Source organism: Trichoplusia ni, chromosome 14, assembly GCF_003590095.1.
Source record: "Trichoplusia ni isolate ovarian cell line Hi5 chromosome 14, tn1, whole genome shotgun sequence".
NCBI lineage: Eukaryota > Metazoa > Arthropoda > Insecta > Lepidoptera > Noctuidae > Trichoplusia > Trichoplusia ni.
The window spans coordinates 305851-324814 of NC_039491.1; the positions used below are offsets into that span (position 1 = coordinate 305851).

The 18964-nt window shown below is 33.0% G+C and overlaps 1 protein-coding gene across 1 annotated transcript; it reads right to left on the reverse strand.

Moving 5' to 3' along the window:
* Positions 1 to 12261: 12261 nt before the first annotated feature.
* On the reverse strand, positions 12262 to 16898 carry LOC113500699 (protein artichoke-like). Its single transcript, XM_026881575.1, has 4 exons — positions 16706 to 16898; positions 13502 to 16636; positions 13169 to 13425; positions 12262 to 13083 (listed from the first exon to the last, which is right to left on the reverse strand). Exons 1-4 carry the CDS (start codon positions 16866 to 16868, stop codon positions 12514 to 12516), a joined length of 4125 nt encoding a protein of 1374 aa, XP_026737376.1. The 5' UTR covers positions 16869 to 16898; the 3' UTR covers positions 12262 to 12513.
* Positions 16899 to 18964: the final 2066 nt, after the last annotated feature.

Below are 18964 nucleotides of genomic sequence, written 5' to 3' on the forward strand. Positions count from 1 at the left end.
GGTACGTGTAGCTAGGTGTATTCTTGTATAATTAACTTATACGCTGACCAAGCAATGAAACTACTTGATCCTTTAATTGTAAAATATCGTAAATGCTGTAATTGGATACTTTGACTGTCCGGCGAAGTTAATGTTAGATAAATGACCGAGCGCTTATTGGCTCGGCGGATAAACTCGGAAGTTTGCCTGATATCCCGTTGCTAATCGATTAGTGCTTGAACTTCACTGACTATCCTTTACTGTTTTCATAGCTATATTGGAACTTTGCTCGGGAACCGGGAATCTGGGAGCGTGTGTGTGACGTCGATGGTACATCTAATTTGTATTTCGGTTTACGAATGATCAGTTTGCGTACCAAGTTTCTGTGTTACCGAGAAAAGTTTTGCAGCTAAATCTGATGATAGAATGCCAGTAGAGTAAGTATTTTTAAATAAAACAAATCATATGGAGGAAGGTTTGTCCGAAAGGGTAACCGTGACCCCGTACACGAAGAGCAAAGGAAGAAACATAGGTTGGTTTTAGTAAGTAGGAGTCTTACACTCCCTTCCAGTCAACCCAAAGTGGTCCAAAAAAAAGGAATCAACTTTAGCAAGTTTCACAGTTTTCCTCAATATACCTCCATTCTCATATTTTCCCAACCAACAGCAATATACATATTAGCATCTTCTCCCGAACACAAACTCGTCACACCAACTCGCCAAGTTTCATCACAATTTCTCCACATCAGCTGTTGAGCGATCACTACCCGACTCCAGCAATTAGCCGGCGTCACTCGGTAAATATTAACAGTGGTAATTGTACGTTGAACGTCAGCCTTCTCGCAATGTTCGTTACAGTGGGCACGAGCCTGAATACAGATGAGAGTATTACTGGAGAGATCGACTACGTCACGTCCTCATGTGTAAGCACTAAGTTTTTGTAAACAATGTCTAGGTTTTATTGATTTTGTAAACTGTTTTGAGCAGTTCAGGGGTAATGAGACACGTTTTGTTTATTCTAAAAGGCAGTGTTTGTTGTTCGTGAATCAAATTTAGTGTTTCAGCATCTTTTTGCTCTCTTTCTTTTTACCACTTTTTTATACCGATTGTTTTTTTCTTAAAGAATATCTCACTGGGGATTGGATACCTTGCTCCTTCATTCAGTTTAATTTTCTTTGACTCTTTTAAAATTATCTTCTCTGATACATTAAGTATAATCCCTCTTCCATTTTTCATACAAAAAGCCCACTACTTGAATCCATGCCCCAAAAATTGTATCGCGTCCACTTAAACCGTCGTATAACTTGGTTTAGAAACGTCAAAAATTCCTACGTGTATCCGAAAGTCGGTAACGATGTTCCGGCCTATTTGTATTCAGTTTGAATCGTCAGATTTTTTCATGCAATTCATCACAGAAGCCCCGGCAATAGGAGGGATATACAACTTCCTTGCTTGCCATGGTTTACATGCAACATGTATTATGCAAGGCTCGAAGCAAACAGCGAAATAATAACAGCCCGAAGAAACAGGAAGACGTCTTATTCTTTCATTTTATATTGCTGTTTGTTTTGATATTACGTTACATGTTGAGCTACATGAGTTTGTAGAGATTTTGGGCTGACTACATAATCTCATAGATAGGAGATGAAGAAAATTTTCTCTTCAATTTGATATTCCTGTCAGTATGTGGAAGATTATTGTGATTGAATATAAATAAACAAATTTTACATTTTAGATCCAATAGAATTGATATTTTCTTTTATTTCCTTTCAATATTACCCGTGATACAAAACGTACAAAAATTAGGTATCTCATTTAATATCGTGTTCGTTCTCGTGAGCTTTCATTTGTTATTTCGTCAGTAATATTTTATACGATTCTGAGATTTTAGATACATAGTTGAGTTACCATTCGCTCATAATTTTGAACCTATTTATCACCGCATCACCTCATATCTGACTGGTCGACAACGCCATAGCTCAGGAATCCAGTCCTCCATGATACATTGTCCAAAACGTAAAAATGTAAAAGTAGATAAATCTAACCATTAATAAAACTGTACTCAAATTAAGTTACCATTTCAAGTGTGTATAATATATATCCACCTTAATAAAACCCCAATCCCCAAATATAATTTTAATGTTTCAGTAATTCGTTCCTCTTTGAGAATTCACAGAGAACGTTAAACGCTTAGCGTTTCGAGATACGTATTAAATAGTAATCTTTAACTCTGTGAAACTGGTAGAAACTGACTCGTGTGTGGGTGAATATTTAAAATTCAAGTTACATTGTAGCTAACTATTACGTGGTACGTTCCCTGCGGTTCAGAAAACTGTGTGGAGAATGTAAAGGTATCAAGAAAGTAATAGTATCTTTAGGATTTGTGTGTAATTGAGAATAATGAAATATATATTTTTTTATTATGTTCTTTTAGTTGAGATGTCACAAGATTATTATTGCGAACAAATTTTGTTCTGCTACAAGGAATTCATCTATATATGCGAAAGAATTGCTAATAGCGTTGAAATTGCTTCAAAAGTAGCAAAAGTTTATTCGATAACTCATAATTACTTACTGATTAACAACATAAATCAGGCCAAGTTCTGTTTACTACACTTATAATATTAACTCCATCAATCACAACATATAACTACCTATATATTTTACAGCTCGAGGTTTCAAACCTTATCGCCTTTAAGCTACCAGCACGAAAACCCTTTATAAAATAGTTTTGAACTTCAACATTGTTGGATTTTCTATAAAACCGTTACACAAGATCCTGCCGCGGAATCCATCCGGTGCGGGAGTGAATATCGATCTCGAAGAATGTTTTACAATCTACCATATCTTTATTGCCTGTATTTTGATACAAATAAGAGTAAAACACAATTTGTAAAACAGTCCTTACGTTTAGGTGTAAAGGGTTTATTTTACGAGGCCTGATCTGCATAGGTGTTACAACTTGAGCTGTTAATCTTTTTTTCTTTTTCTCTTTCATACTTCTTAATATTGAAAAGTGCGTGTGTGTCATTGAAAGTTGTCTGTCAATGGAAAAATAACCATATCGGCGATACAAACTTGACAACTTTAAATTTATTCACTTAAATTCTTGATGATTTAGATAAATACATTGATATTCTTGCAAGACCTGGAAATTATTTAAAAGAAAGTTTATTTTACCCATTACGAGAGCTCACAAAAGACTTAAGAAAACCCGATAGGAATTCAGGAAGTGTCACTAAATGTCGATGTCTTGGCATTGTATAAAAGAGTTAGTGTTTTTCTGTTAGAACTGTTTTCAGTACCAAGTCAGGGTTTGGAAATGTGCCCGATACGGTAACGGACTAGCTTCGTATTACATCTGACTTACTGAGTTTAGTGGAAAGTAAAGCTGGATGTAAAGGCGAAGAGTGTAGCAATGTTGGTTCAATAGCTGAATTCGTATGTAGAGTTACAGAATTAAGTGTGAGACAATTTGAGTTGTTAGTTTCTTTGCTGTATCGACTGCCTTAACCATGATGTCACATCGGGCTATACTGCTACGTCTTAAAGTATGGGACGTCATCAAATGATTCTTGATTGAGTGGAAAAGAAACCTGCTATACTAAATGATGTTCCTTCTCCTGCCCTCTATGTACTGGGACCGCGTTTACCCTTCCGGAGAACCACACTGGACCGGCAGGTATCAGCAATAAAATACTCCACAGAGCTTGGTGAAATCTCGTTGTGGCGTTCGAGGAACACAAAAGCGCCGTCCAGCAGATACCTGGTAATGATCAGACCCCTGATTCTGAAATCTAGTGAAGTGTGGTGGAAAAATTTGGTACTTTGCTTTTTTAACCGTTATCCAACGTAAAATTAAATCTCTTAATACCTGAGTCGGTTGTATAAAGAAAATGTACACATAAATTACGATTTACTATCGACAGGGTTTTTATATTTCAAGACTGGTGTTAAAGCAAGCCTTTAAATATTCCTTGTTTTTATTTCAATGGGTTCCGTTGCAGCTAATAGAACATTAATATTTTTATTGTTTGTGCAGTTTGCACGATAAAATGTTTATGTTAAGCAATTTGAATTCTGTTTAAATCAAACTATTGTATTATTTTATGTTTACATCCTGCCAGCGTACAGTTTGCTGCGAAATCTGTCGGAGCAAAATTAAATTGTTGAATTAAAAAGTGAACAATGTTTTTTAGGTAAGTACTTGAGTTTGTTTGTAGTTGCATTTTTATCGTGATTTTTTTAATTAAATAATTTCTTTTACTTTCGACAAGTAAAAGAAAATATCAAAAAAACTAAAAAAAAAAGAATCTTCAAAAAATATATTAAATTCAATCTGCAATCAATCTTAAACCAATTTAGGGTTCCATATAAAAGGGTAAAAACCCTATTACTGAGGTTGTCTGTCCTCTGGATGTATCTCACGAACCGTGATAGCTAGACATTGAATTTATCACGGATGATGAATAACAAATACATAACGGCAATGGTTTTCAAGTTCATATTTTTATTGTCACCCAACTGATTCGTTTTCCTAAAGCCTATTTGTACGGAACCCTCAGCTCTGCGATTCCAACTTCCACTTGTCCGTTTTTATTCAAGTAGTATTGCTTTAAGAAAAAACTAATGGTATTTAAATCCCTTCACATTATTTACTGCAAACACAACGCCGATGCAATCGCCGTCCGCAACAACAAATACACTTAGATGCGAAGGAAATCGATCGCTATTGGTCAACAGACACAGTAAGCTTCGCTACTTGTTAACAATTTAAATACATTTCTTTTGAACTTTTCGAGAAGGATATTTTTATCTAAAAACGAAACAAGAAAGCTAGTGTTTTGACTTGAGCACTGAGCACGACGTGTCGCGGGATAGATCCCGCGCAGGACAAGCACTTATGTGATCTGGGTATATCTGGTGTATCTGGGTGTCCTTATACATGTGTGTGTGCTCACCATTATTAAAGCAATCTCAATACAATACCATTGTTATTAAAATCATAATTAACTACATCCAATAAACCAAAGTATGATCCAATTAAAATACAGAGTCCATTACAAATTATCATGATGTTTTACACAAAAAGATCCCTTCCGCACCGTTACCTATTGGTAGGGTGTGCGATACGTGGGCTATACACGTTGTGTGGGATATGTAGGGCAGTTATTTATTTTGAGAGCTGGATTTATTTGCGGAAACGGGTCTGACCCACATTACTCAAGGGAGATTTTGCTGAATAGGATTGTAAAGTATGCTGTTCGAATTGAGATAATTTATTGTATTTTGAATAGTGCGATGTTTCGGGTTTTATATTTTTTTGGGAAATTGTTAGCGGTGTTTCTCTTTCATTTATTATAAGTAGACCATTTATGATGGTGATGTTCTACGAGACGTTATTCTATTATTTCGCCTTAAAATGTACTTACTTTGAGATTAAAAGATTTTTTTTTAGATAAATTAAATATATTGGAAGAATCGCAACAATTATTTCACTTATTATTTAATTTTTTAGACAAAGTGGTTGTGATATGAACCTAAGGCTACTTAGAAGGAGGCCTTTTCTGTATATTTGTTAGTATTATACCAATATTTCTATAATCTTCTGAAATATCCGTCCCTACCGTCGAGTTAACAGTAATTTACGAAACAAATTTTCAAAATTTTATTCCTCAATTTCCCTTTTTATTGTAAGAAAAATATTTGTTGGCCACGAGCCAGCTTCTTCATTATTTGCCTCATTTCGAGAAAACTGCCGAGGTCGGAACATAATTTGTTTATTATTGCGCATGTCAGGGCAACGCTAAATTGTAAACCTTATGAGCGTTATAATAATGCCTATTTATTATTTGTAGTTGTTTTTTTGTGATGTGCGTAAGTGTTAAGGGTAGAGGCACATTTGTTACGCAAATATTTTAAGTAAGTTGTACATTCCCATTTTGTCCCTGTACGATTTAGTAATTGAGTCATTCTGATAAGTTTTGAATGTTTTCTCACCTTTACTTCACGTGAAAATCTTACATATCACCAAACAATTGAATTATTCGCATACTTACTATATACTTACTTATCGTTTTTTAGGTAAAGCTGCCAACGTCTCCCAACCTAACTGCAAGTCCTGCTAAGAGAACTAAAGTAAACACTGTTTATATAACCCTGTTCAGCACAACCCATAGCTACAATAAAAAAAGAAAACTGCCACTTGTACACGATACGTTGTCTTTAGCAGACGTGCAAAGGCTGTGCTGTAATTGATACTCGGACTTGATAATCGGATTTCCATACCTCATTTTCATTCACCTTATTTATCACCAAATAAACTCATATCACCGTTCTTTTTGAAGATTCCCAAATAAATTTCTCTCAAAAGAACTGTAGTTAACACCTTTTATCAGTAAAAAGTGAACTAAAGCAATTTTAAGTTTAAATAAACACGGGTGTTAAGCTCGCATAATAATTAGACATCAAACCAGCTTGCCGCCTCGAGAGGCTACACAAACGGGTCAAGTGTAGTTTTCATAAGGCACTAGTAACACGCGACGATCGTTGTACTCGTTTCAAATGGTTGAAAAAAAGAAATAATTTTGTTTCAAGCTTATTATGATGTTTTTTTTTTGCTAAAGTTGGTGAGTTAATGATGACTGTGTTAAACGTTTGGCTTGACGTCTAGTTATAAGATTCTTCCTTTTAAATACTCTTAAAATCATTTTGGGTGTTATTCTTATACTTGCTTTTTCTATACTTATACGTATGAAACCACACACATTAGTTACAGCAGCCGTCAATCATTACATATATATTCCTAAATACATATCTATAAGTAAACTACAGTCATTAAAGGATAATGTTTTACCGTACTATATGGTCAGCAGCTGATGACAAGCACATGAATTATTTTTCACTAATTGACTTTCTTCAAGAAATGTTCGTATTGAAAAGTGAAAATTGGTTCGTGATGTCCTATTTGCATTACACTCTATACATGACTCAGGCTATGGCCAACTGGTACCTATGGTAAACCATTGCATCATTTAAATAAGGAATCATACTCACGAAGGTTACTCAAAAAATTCTGTACATTCTTTGTACGAAATTGTGAATTTATTGAATGCCCTTAAACTAGCTTCAGATAGAATTCATGTGAGTTGTTTTGTTCTACATGTACGTTAGACCCAATACTTGTAGCCAATACCCCGTTCTATATTGCCCTAGTATCTTGTGTTTCAAGATTAAATCTGCTTTGACCCAGTTTCTAAAAGAGCCATATTATCCAAGTAAGTAACACTATATGAGCTCGCGAGCATGTACAAGTTTTATGCGACCTTTTTAATTTATTCAGCATTTACTGAGACTGGTAACCGACCTCAATGGTTAGTTAAAGTTGGTAAGAGATTTATCGGGCGTTTTCTACATCCCGTTTTCTCTGAGAATATCGTGTTCTCTGAAAAATAAATGGTATCAAGTCTTATAACTTACATTTTTTTTTAGTTTTGTTTTTAATTTGACATTGACATTGAATTTGACATTGTGTTTTTGTTTTCTGCTTGGCTGGTCTAAATTATGTCTTTAAGTAATATTGCTATGGTTAAGGAAGCGTAACAGCGCAATATACGACTTAGAACGATATTTTTCTTAAACACTCCTTATAATATAACTTTAAGACTATGTTGAGCTATCTCAAACCAATCCTTAATAAAACTCACATTTAAATAGTTTTGAAATAAGAATACAAAACATCATCAAATATAAGTTATTATAACCGTTCTACATTCGCGTTTACTACCACGAGACCAATAGCTGAAAACTAATCTAAAACAACCCAATTTAGACTTTAATCCCAGTCAAATAAAACTTACATTACAACTTCGTGTTTGAGCAAATGTTTACGGCTTTAGTTTGTACAAAGCCATTATAACTTAATAATACAATAATACCTACGTGATGTAGAGATCTGTCAAGTAATCTCGGTGGGTTTCATTTTAGTAAGCGAATTAAAACCTTATGAATATTTCATATAAGACTCGATTTTACGGAGCGAATAAATAAACTGGTCTATTTCAATGGACTTTATAAATTTGCGTTATAGATTTTCTTTTCAATCAATTGTACATAAATGTTTTGGTAGATTTAAATGACATGTAATACATATGAAGAATCAAATCGACTGCAATACACATCTGGGAAACAAAATTACGAGATAAAATAGAGAAAAAAAGGTTTTTCAAAATTTGTAAAAACTGAAAATAAATTGGATTTTTTTTTTTGTATTTATAAGCGTTCTTATGTAAAATTTCCGCTCAATTGAAAGTCAAGAAGTAGGTTGAATTTAACTAGACTTGGTAGCAATGAAAGAGACACATAAAGGTAAATAAACGTTTGTTACAATTATAAACTTTTTTCTAATTTTTATAGTCCACATAAAATTGTTTAGTTGGTATTACTGTACATAATTTACGAAGCCTGCTCATTAAATGCTCGTGGGTTATTAGGTACATTTCACGCATTATACAGCCTTACCGTTTTATCAAGATTACAGTCGCAACACGCAAATCCCGTTTCATTTACTTTTCTTTTCTAATTTTCTTTGCCATATTCATAATTTAGACCTCCGCATAAAGAGCCTTAAGAAAGTGTATACCGGATTATTGTATTATATTTATAGGTATTTTTCTCGTTTCTATATGAATGAGACCGAAATAGGGTGTTGGTAATTTTGTTTTCGTCTCATCTAGTAAAGCGAAGAATTTACTGAATTCAGTCTTTGTATGGTTATAGCAAAAATGCTAAATTCAAATTGATATTCGTTAGTGTTTCAAACATTGTTATGTTATATAATTGTGACGATGAATTGGTAACTGTGTGAAGTCAGTTAGAGAACAAAAATAGAATGGACATTTAGAATATATCAGGCTTCCCAGCTCCATTAGTCATTTGCTAAAAATATAAGTAAAACAATTAAGCTGCAATTATTTTTAATAACCTCAAAATTCTTTTTTTTAGCAAAATTGCTAAATTTTAACAATTTCCTTTTAATTGGTAATCAAATACTCTCGGATATTTTTCAGCATTCGATAACTTTGGTTTGTTTCTCTCCATATAACAAAGTTAGGTTGAAAATAATGAGGCCACAAATACTTCAGGCGCCAGAAACTTCAAGAAAGCGTGTTTTCTTTTTGTGTCAAATGTTAAGGTTCTCTTTTAGTCGTTGAGACAGGTTAGAACCTAAATACAGCCTAGATTATTAAATTCCTAAATACTTTGTATGCACTTGGCTTAATAACAACTTATTTAATATATCATTTTAAATATTTTATGGCAAAATACTGAAACAATATAATAATGGTTTCTTAGGTTTACGCGAATGTTAGACATTGAAATGAAACTACTGTTACGGATTTTATCGCGGTTTAATTTTTGATTTTAGTTCCCGACGTTTCGACACCTTTGCAGGTATCATGGTCACGAATCATATTATCAGGTTTCGAAACGTCGGGAACTAAAATATAAATAATAAATGCAAAGAGGTGAAATAATACGATTGGAATATGTATGTTGTATTTTCCTACAAATATTTTAGTTTAACATAAACCTAAAATTGTAAATCTTTTCGTCATTTTTATCGATAGTCAATATACAGATGAACATCTTCATAATAACGCTGATTGACTGAGACCTCTCATAGAGATATCCTCACTACAATCACTTTCAGCTGTAGTCGCCTGTTTTGTAAGGCTAATTGATTAAATTAAACCTAATCAAGTAACAAATTTACAGACACGGGTTGGCTTGATTGTTGGTTGATTAGTTTACGCCCGTTTGAATTCGTCGAACTGTCAAGTAAATTTGTGTTCAAACCAATGAGGTTTGTGATCACAGCCTCGCTACTGATTGGATCAACTTGGCAGACGTCAACACGTTCATGGGCTATCTGCAAATAATATACAACCTTTTATGAGAAAATGTATGTAATAGGTCAATTTGGAACTGATTACAGACGAGAAACTAAAAAAGAAGTATTTTTTTAATTCAATATTAGTAATTTTACAAACAAAAGAGTAAAGAATATTCAGGTATTGCCCAAGGGACTACATTGGGGTCAATACTATATTTCGGCTAAAACTTTTCAAATGAAACTAAGTCTATTAAGTATTTAAATTACGTAATGCTATCCTTGAAACGATGTGTAATTAGAGTACACAATTATCAAACGAATCCCCAGATGCGTCCAACTAGGACACGGAGCGTCAATATTGTAGGCGTACATTAGCTCATTTCTCCCGAGCCAATCACTTACGCAACAATTAGGATAACAATCTGCCTAAGTGACGTATGCTGTTCAATATCGGTAATAAGACGAGGAGACAGGGGTTACAGTTCATTGAAAAATATATAAATACAAATATACTGCTAATGCAAGTATGATATTAGTTCCACCAAGATGATCAGAACAGTTGTAGAGAACCGAAATACAAGAGCGGCATAATTGCTGAAGTTACTAGAAAAATTAATTGTTCTTTAAGTAATCACTATTGAATATAAATGCCTAAGCAACGAATTTCCAGTTATGAAATACTAGAATTGTCACTTCTAGGTATTGTAGAAACCTTTACAGAAATGAATCTTATAAACTTTTTTGGATAAAGAAATCTGCTACAAATGTTATTTTACATGGGTTAATATATTGTCTATAGATTTCAAAAAGATTAAATTTAAACTTCCCGCATAAAAGCAGTTTTGATCTGTTTAAAATGTTACAAAACAAATATTCTTCATTTAGTAATTTAAATATAATTCTTTAACGGAGTGCCCATTTTGATGAAATTCACACGTTAATGCTTTTAGAGCAGACAAGAGCACTTGACTGCACGAAGCCGCGGCGGGACTTTATCTATTTACTTAAAACAGAATTACCGTTTTATACACCCAAATACAGTTTATTCTTGAACTTTTTATTTAATCCATACAAATGGCTCTTTATTTTTGCCACGATTTTTATAAACTCACTTTTCTTGTTTCTTTGTTGTTACGGTTGGATTTTTGCAACTCACTTTTCCCGATCAAATTTTTAGGGTAGCTTCAAACCCGATGACAATGAAATTTACAACTATAAAAACGGCTGGACGGTTTTTTAAATCTATGAATTATTATTTTTGTACATATTTGGAACTTTACAATTAACAAGCAATTCACGCAAGCAATGTTAATAGCACATTCAAACTACGTGTACCAGTTAACCATTCCTAAAATCGATTTTCTCCAAAATGTCCTTTAAAATGGTGGGGTGGGACCTTACTCCTCAAGGTTACTCATGGCTGTTAATCTCAAATGCTTAATTGCTGCCAGTTTAATTTGGCTGTTTCTATAATACGTATTTGACGAATTGTTGTATCCGTGACTGCGTATATGCGTTGTACTTAAGATACCACTTCATCGTCAACCAAGAGCCTGTATACAAGTTACATTTCGACGAGCGCTAACGTTATTGAGAGAGAGTAATCAATGTTACATCACATTAAAATAGAAAACAAGTGCAAAATATGGAAATAACATTCATTTTCTTTTAGTTTTTGACATAGTCATTCATTCATATCTGTCCTTAACTTATTGCACGAAATTTAAGTAATTTTATTATCATACGCCTAGAAATGTCACTTATCTACTTACGATAGTAGGGGCCCAGACCAAATTTTCTTCTTACCTTTTCAAGTCACGCTATCGTCGTATGTAGATTATTCAAAAGTCAAAAGTTTATCAAAGTCTGTATAACACGGACGTTGTTTTAAGCAATTACGAATACGTGGGTTTTCATGACCCGGTTGATTCAATAACAAAATTTTGTTTGCTTATCAAACGAATAAAAACAATTCATTATTTTAACAGTTAGAGAATTTTACTGGGTTTCGAGTAACATTATTTGGTTTATGAAATATGTTCATACTTTGACAAAAGTCACATAAATTAAATTGATTTTATGTATTCCGCGTTCTTTAATATATTTCAGGGACTTATTGTTCAACGTTTCTTGATAATCGAAACACTGTTTAAGAAAAAAGAGAAAGTTATTTAAATACACAACGAATGCTTTTTGAAAACTTTTATTAACTCGTTTTCCACTTCCTAACGAGAGACCTCGGGACCGGGAAATGACAAACTTTTTTTAATATTATTTCTTCAAATTTTTATTAATTCTTCATGGTTATTTAACTTTTTATATTTCTGTTTCAAGCACATTTAAAGTGATATTAGGGAAGTTTGTGTTCGAAAGAAAACTCCTAGGATAACTGATAATCATGCCAACATTTTAATTCCATAATAAGATCTCTCTATAACTAAGTATTCTATCTAAATAGTTACAATTTTCCTACCTTGTAGGCACTACTTTCTACATCTAAGTATCTAGCTATCATAAGCGAACAGTCGTAAATTTAGGCATCTATTAACAATATAAATGTTTAACTAATTAATCCGAATTTAGAATTTTATTGTTCACTTCAAAAATATACTACAGACCTAACTCTAAAATAATACGAGATTACATTAAATGATCTAGTGAAAGTTTACGATTTTTAGTCATACCTAAGAGAATGTTGTCGGTCGAAGCTGTTGTAGAACTTTGTAAAATATCATCTTTACTTGCCATTGAATGATAATCGTTCATTTCGGCCCACGCTGGGTCAGACTTCGCTATTCTTTTTCTTTCTTTAATTTTCGTGTACAATAGAACCGATACCATAATGAAGAATACTACAAAACCTAATGAGCACCCCACTATTAGGCCCATTCGACGATTAAGAATTGAAGAAATATGAAATTGCTTAACTATTTTAGGTTTGACTGTAGTTGGTGTTCTAAATGTATTGAAAGAGACACATTCGCTTGAAGGAGATCGCATAAGTATGGCGGCTGCAACATCCTGTGTTATTCTTGCCGTGGAATTTGAACTGTCATTAATAGTTTTGTTGACTTCTGTTGTAAATATTTCTTCCTCGTAATCCATTGGTTCTTCGGAATGAGTGATGACGCATACCACGTAATTAACGTTCGGCTCCAAATCTTTGATATGGACCGACACTTCTGTTTTCTCAAGATATTTAGACCGCACCTAAAAGAAATACATTTTTAGACCATTACATTGGTTAAATTTTGTACAGCTTTTGGCTCATGTTTAAGAATTATGTAAGACTTACATTTGTGTTTCCATCTTCGCCGTAGTATAAAATCTGTAAAGCTTTGATGGCTGTTCGGTTCCTTATGAACCATGACACGGAAACAGAATTATCTTTATGCCTGTCGACCGATAGCTGTGATATAACTGGAATATCGCATTTCTCTTTTGGGTACTCGTCTTTGTAACATGTTACTGCATTTGATTTAATAATTCTTGGATGGTCCTGAATCCATACCCAGGCATTATCTTTTTGGCAGCTACATATGATAACATTATCTGCAAAACAATTAAGAATTAGAAATAGAAAAAAAAACATATATAGTTGCTATCCAAATGTTTTATAAATACCAACCTTTGATTGAAATATCCTGAATATGATTTTCTACTGACGTCAGTAAGTCTATCTGTATGTTCTGAAGTTTATTGTGCTCTAAATCAATCTTGATAATTTTGTTTAAATTTTTAAATGCCGTTACAGATATATATTTAATGTTGTTGTAACTCAAGTGTAATACCGTTAACTCCTTCAAGTTTATTAGATCTTCATTTAGAATGTTTTGTAACTTGTTGTGCGAGAGATCCAAGAGTTTCAAATTACTTAACTCTTCGGCGAAGGATTCTATTGATTCGATGTTATTATTTGTTAAACATAATGTTCTCAACTTAGTTAGTCCACGGAAATTGCTGGTTTTGAGTTGAGAAATTCTGTTATAACTTAAATCTAAATTCTCTAAAAAAGATAACTTCGAAAATGGACTTATGGAGAGGCGTCGTATTTTGTTGTACTTGAGATACAGATGTTGTAAATTAGTGAACATTTCGAAAGTGTTGTCATCGATGTTTGTCATGTTAGTGGCACATATGTGTAATTCGTACAGATTTGCTATTAGCGTTTTGTTATCTAGTCTGTTGGGTGGAGACCATAAAGCTGCTGGGTTTTTACTGAGATCGATGTTAAGTAGCGACATGCCCTTACTCTTGTAAGACAGTAAGAAATCGAAACGAACTATGTCATTATTTGAAACATTAATATTTTGTATATTTGGAAAGATATCGAATATTAATAGTGGCAAATTGTCTAACTTATTGTAACTAATGTCAAAAAGTATTAAAAATGGAAATTCTATTTTTTTACTAGCTGTTATGGCTTTAATTTCATTTTTTCTAAGAATCAAATATTTTAATTTATTTAATTTTTCGAAACCACATAGTTCCACTCTCGGTATAAGATTATCTGCTAGATCTAAACTTTCAATATCTGTGAAATTATGAAATGTGTTGTATGGCACGTAATCCAGAAAGTTGTTACTTAAATTGAATTCCGAAATAGAGTTGTGCAAGTCAAACAACGTCGTTGGAATGGTACTGATTATGTTTTGTGCTAAATTCAGTCTCAATAACTTTTTATTTTGTCTGAATGTGCCCTCGAATATGTTATCAACATTACAGTGCTCCATATAAAGTACTTCTAAAAGTGGAAGTTGAGTAAACGTCTCTACAGGGAGATAGTCAAGAACATTGAAAGATAAAGTTAAGTATTTTAACCCTGGAACACTAATAGATAACAAGTCTCTAGCTTTAAGGGAATTATTTTTAAGTGAGAGTGATTTTAAATTGTTCAATCCTACAAAAGTGCCATTCTCTATAAATTGTATTTCGCAATTATCTAAAAAGAGTGAGCTCAGTGGTAAACCCTGCTGGAAAACATTTTTGTGGAGTATTTTCAAAGGGTTAAAGGAAAGATTTAAGCTTCTCAATTTCTTCAGAGTGTCAAAAGCCATATCAAAAATAAACGTTATTGTGTTGTGCGAAATATCTAAGTCTTCTATTTCACTCAATCCGTAAAATGTATAGTTCGTTATGTTACTTAGCAAATTGAACTGTAAATCTAATGAACGTGCAGAGTTTAAGTGCTGCAGTGAAAAATCTTCAATAACAGAGATATCGTTATTGTTTAATTCCAATTGTGTTACAAGCCCTAAATTCCGGAATGTATTTTTGGTCAAAAATTTCAAGCGATTATTAGTTAAGCTCAAAAAATTCAAATTGGTCTGTGACTGCAACATAAAGTTTCCTATTAATGACAAAGAATTGTGTTCTAAATGCAGTGTAACTAAACTTGAAGTAACCTTTGGCAAAACATCGTTTAAGGCTACGATATGATTATTATGTAGACTGAGATACTTTAAATCAGTCATGCCTATAAAAGTCCCGGGTTCTATAAAAGTAATCTCGTTGTGGTCCAAGTAAACTTCTTTCAGTTTCATAGAATTTATAAAATAATCTTTTGTTATTACTTTAAGCCTGTTACTATTCAACCTTATTTCACTTACATTTACTAAGGGTCCTAACGTGTCATTATTAAATTCTGAAAAATTATTATTGTCTAGCCTTATCTTTAATATATTCTTATTATTTATAAAAATATTATGTGGCACTTGATTCAAATAATTAAATTCTAGACTAAGCTTATTAAGGTTCACTAAGTTACTAAAGCTCTCACTATGAATGTTGTTTATACAATTCTTATCTAAATGTATTGCACTAATTTTCTTTGAATTAATAAAGGAGTCTATTGGCACATCCAAAATATTATTATAACTTAAAATTACTTCATTAAGTGATGGTAAATTACAAAACAATCCGTGGATGTGGTGCAAATGATTGTGACTTAGGTCAATGTATTCTAAATATTTGTTATTCTGAAAAATATTGGGGTTTAATACTTTAATTCTATTATGACTTAAATCAAGAGATTTTAAATTTACCAAAGAATAAAATGCTCTGTAATGTATACTGTTGATGAAGTTAAAATGAAATGACAATGTGATCAGGGACGGACAAAATTTAAGGCAGTCTTCCGAAATGAATTCAAAATTATTTGAACTTAAATCTAAATACTCTAGAGATATTAGTTCCGAGTTGTCAACTACAGGAAAAGAAGACATTTCATTCCATGCTAATCGTAATGATCGAAGATGCCTTAATTTTGCAAAAGCCTCTATCGGTAACGTGGTGAGATTATTTTCACTCAAATCGATTTCAGATAACGTTAACTCGAGGCTCGAAAAAGCTGATTCCGAGACGTCACGTATAACATTTGCTTTTATGCTCAGTTTCATGAGAGGAAGGCCGTAAAAGCTGTAACTTGGTATATCCTCTATATAATTAGACGTTAAGTCGATCGATATTAATTTGAGCATCCCAGAAAGGGCCTTCTGGGGAATAATTTTGATTTTGCTCGATACAATGCTTAACGTTTCAAGGCACTTTCTCAGCGGCATAAACGTATCATCGCCAATGTCTTTTACGCTTGTTCTTGACATATGAATATGCTTTATACAAACGCCTTGAGGTATAAAATGAGGTCCCAGAGCATCTTCGTTGTCGTCGAGGTCGTAAACGGAGAGTGAATGTATGTCAGACACAGTTTTAAGTGCATTTTTTATATCCTTCGAAGCAGTATCTTGGCAATCAAGAAACAAGCCTGAAAATAAATTCCTGATTAATGTACCGAGCCCATAAAAAGATGCTTACAAACAAGAAGCAATCTTACCGTCTTCAAATGTGTAACAAGAACATTTGTTAGTTTTTATTAAGTCAGGGCACCCCAAGGTATTTTGAGCTCGCAAAATGGAGGGTAGAACCAGCAGTAACGAAACAATTTGCAAAACGTCACAGTCATTTTTCCTTGTCTTGTAGAATAAAACTTTTTTCATAGTTACATTATAATGATTTTATTTCTTACATTTTATGTCTGCTTGTTTGCTACCTGTAACAAATAAAAACGGGTCAACTTCGTGTTAATAGGGATAACTCATCTTATGTAGGACCCTATGCTAAGTAGAAAGTTTGATTTTATCGTTTTGTGTACATGAATCAAGAAATAAATAAATAGAAAAGACAAGAAAACACTTAACTACTGAATACATGATAAATAATATATTTTTTGCAAAAATTTCTACTAAATGTTTTTTTTGGATACATTTTTTAGATAAGATTAAACACTTTACTTAAAAAAAACATATGTTTTTAAATACTCTCCTAAAATTTTATTTTTTGTCATTAGCTATCATTTCAAACACGACAGCAATACTGTTAAAAAATCGCAACATTTTCTCATAAATTGTTCGTCTCTAGATACTCCACCAGTAGCGTCACAGGTGAGAACGGATGGGAAATCCTTGTACCCTTACAACACACTGCGCTCTACTTGTACCCAGGTTAGGTTAGGTGGATTAAATACACGTAATTACTTCAGCCCACAGTTTCAAATTCAATGTGGATATTGTACATTCAGTAATGGAAGCCTGCATTTCTATGGATGGAAATAGAAGCTTAGGTTTCCGATATATGAGGGGCTAATACCGGTATCTGTTGTTCTCCAATGCGGGGATTATTATTATGGTTAATCGTAACATGACCTAGTTTATAATAATTGATCATGGTAATTTGATCATCATTGTCCTATATCCACCATAATTATATATTATTATTGGGTTTGTTCCGACATTCTTTGTCAGTAAATAATCGTTTGTAAATAACGGGTTAGTCAAAGTGCTGCTTCTTTACTGATTAATGATTGAAATGACATGCAACCTATTTTGAATAACTTTTTTTTTATACCATAACTTTCTAGGCAACCATTTAATTTGTAGTAGTGTGTTGTTTTTCTAGTGAAGCGTTTGATTCTATACTGAAACTACATCTTGATACCCAATGATATTAAAACATTTATCATAAGTTTATTTTTTTTCTGATTTATAGTCTATTAAAAAGGCTATTTCTACTGCAGTAGAGACGTTATTATTAAAGTTGATTCTTCATTTGTTATTACCACTGAATTCAAACGAACAGTTCCTTAAACCCCACCTCAATACTAGCTATTATTACAACATAATAAGGTTTACTTTCGTAAAACTCTTGCTCTGGTGGTTTGGTCTACTTAACGTTTCACGCTTTTCGCTAACTAGGGCAATGCCCCAAAGTCAAGTACAAGCGCAATGCACTGACACGCTATTCTTTATACGTGACGTTGAGTTTGACACCACCCATTACTTAGCCGGAGTGATGGCTACACCTACACCGCTCACATTTTGTGAAGTACGTACTTTAGAAATTAATATTTTATCGTCTTCTAGTTCAATTTTATAGCTATTTTCATAGTAAGGTTGTATCTCATGTTCGATCGTTCACAAATGTAATACAGTTATAATATTAATATAGTGTTTACTTAGATTATTAAAAGTAGCTTTTTAGAGTAAAAAATCTGGATATTTACGGTAACACAAGGTTTCCTAAAGAAATACACCGAAAACTTTAAAGGAATTCAAAACAAATGTGAAGGGCTTTCATGTGAATGAAATTAATTTCTTGAATAGAACATGAGTTGAATTTTAAAATTACAAAAAAGATTAACTTCAAGGCTGTCGGAACTTCTGCGTTTTACTTAAAAATGCCGTTTATCCTTTTATCCTTTTAATCTGGCAAAACCGCAAAAATATTTTTGGGCAGGCAAAGTCGTGGTCGTCTCTAGTAAATGTAGAAAGTAGGTCGAGCAAACATTTGACCCGTGTCCCTCAGCGCAGAAAGTCAAGTGCCTGGCAGGCTAGCCATTGCACCAATCATATATTTACTTATTTCCTAGTAAAATTATTTTATACTGATCCGGAAACGTCTTTACCAATAACTCTTGGTGGAAAACTTTTATAACATTTTTATGAGATATATTTTGACCTGCATTTAAGTTTTTTGTTCGTTCTCCAGAATTCAGTGAAGGGTCGAATACAGAAACGTTTAAATTTAAATCTCTTTG

What these genes read in the sequence shown, in the direction of transcription:
- LOC113500699 (XM_026881575.1), bottom strand. Translation starts at nt 16,868, where the DNA reads ATGAAAAAAGTTTTATTCTACAAGACAAGGAAAAATGACTGTGACGTT. An exon ending in TTGTTACACATTTGAAGACG is followed by an intron (nt 16,637 to 16,705) that starts GTAAGATTGCTT and finishes ATTTATTTTCAG; the next exon opens with GCTTGTTTCTTGATTGCCAA. An exon ending in TCAGGATATTTCAATCAAAG is followed by an intron (nt 13,426 to 13,501) that starts GTTGGTATTTAT and finishes ATTGTTTTGCAG; the next exon opens with ATAATGTTATCATATGTAGC.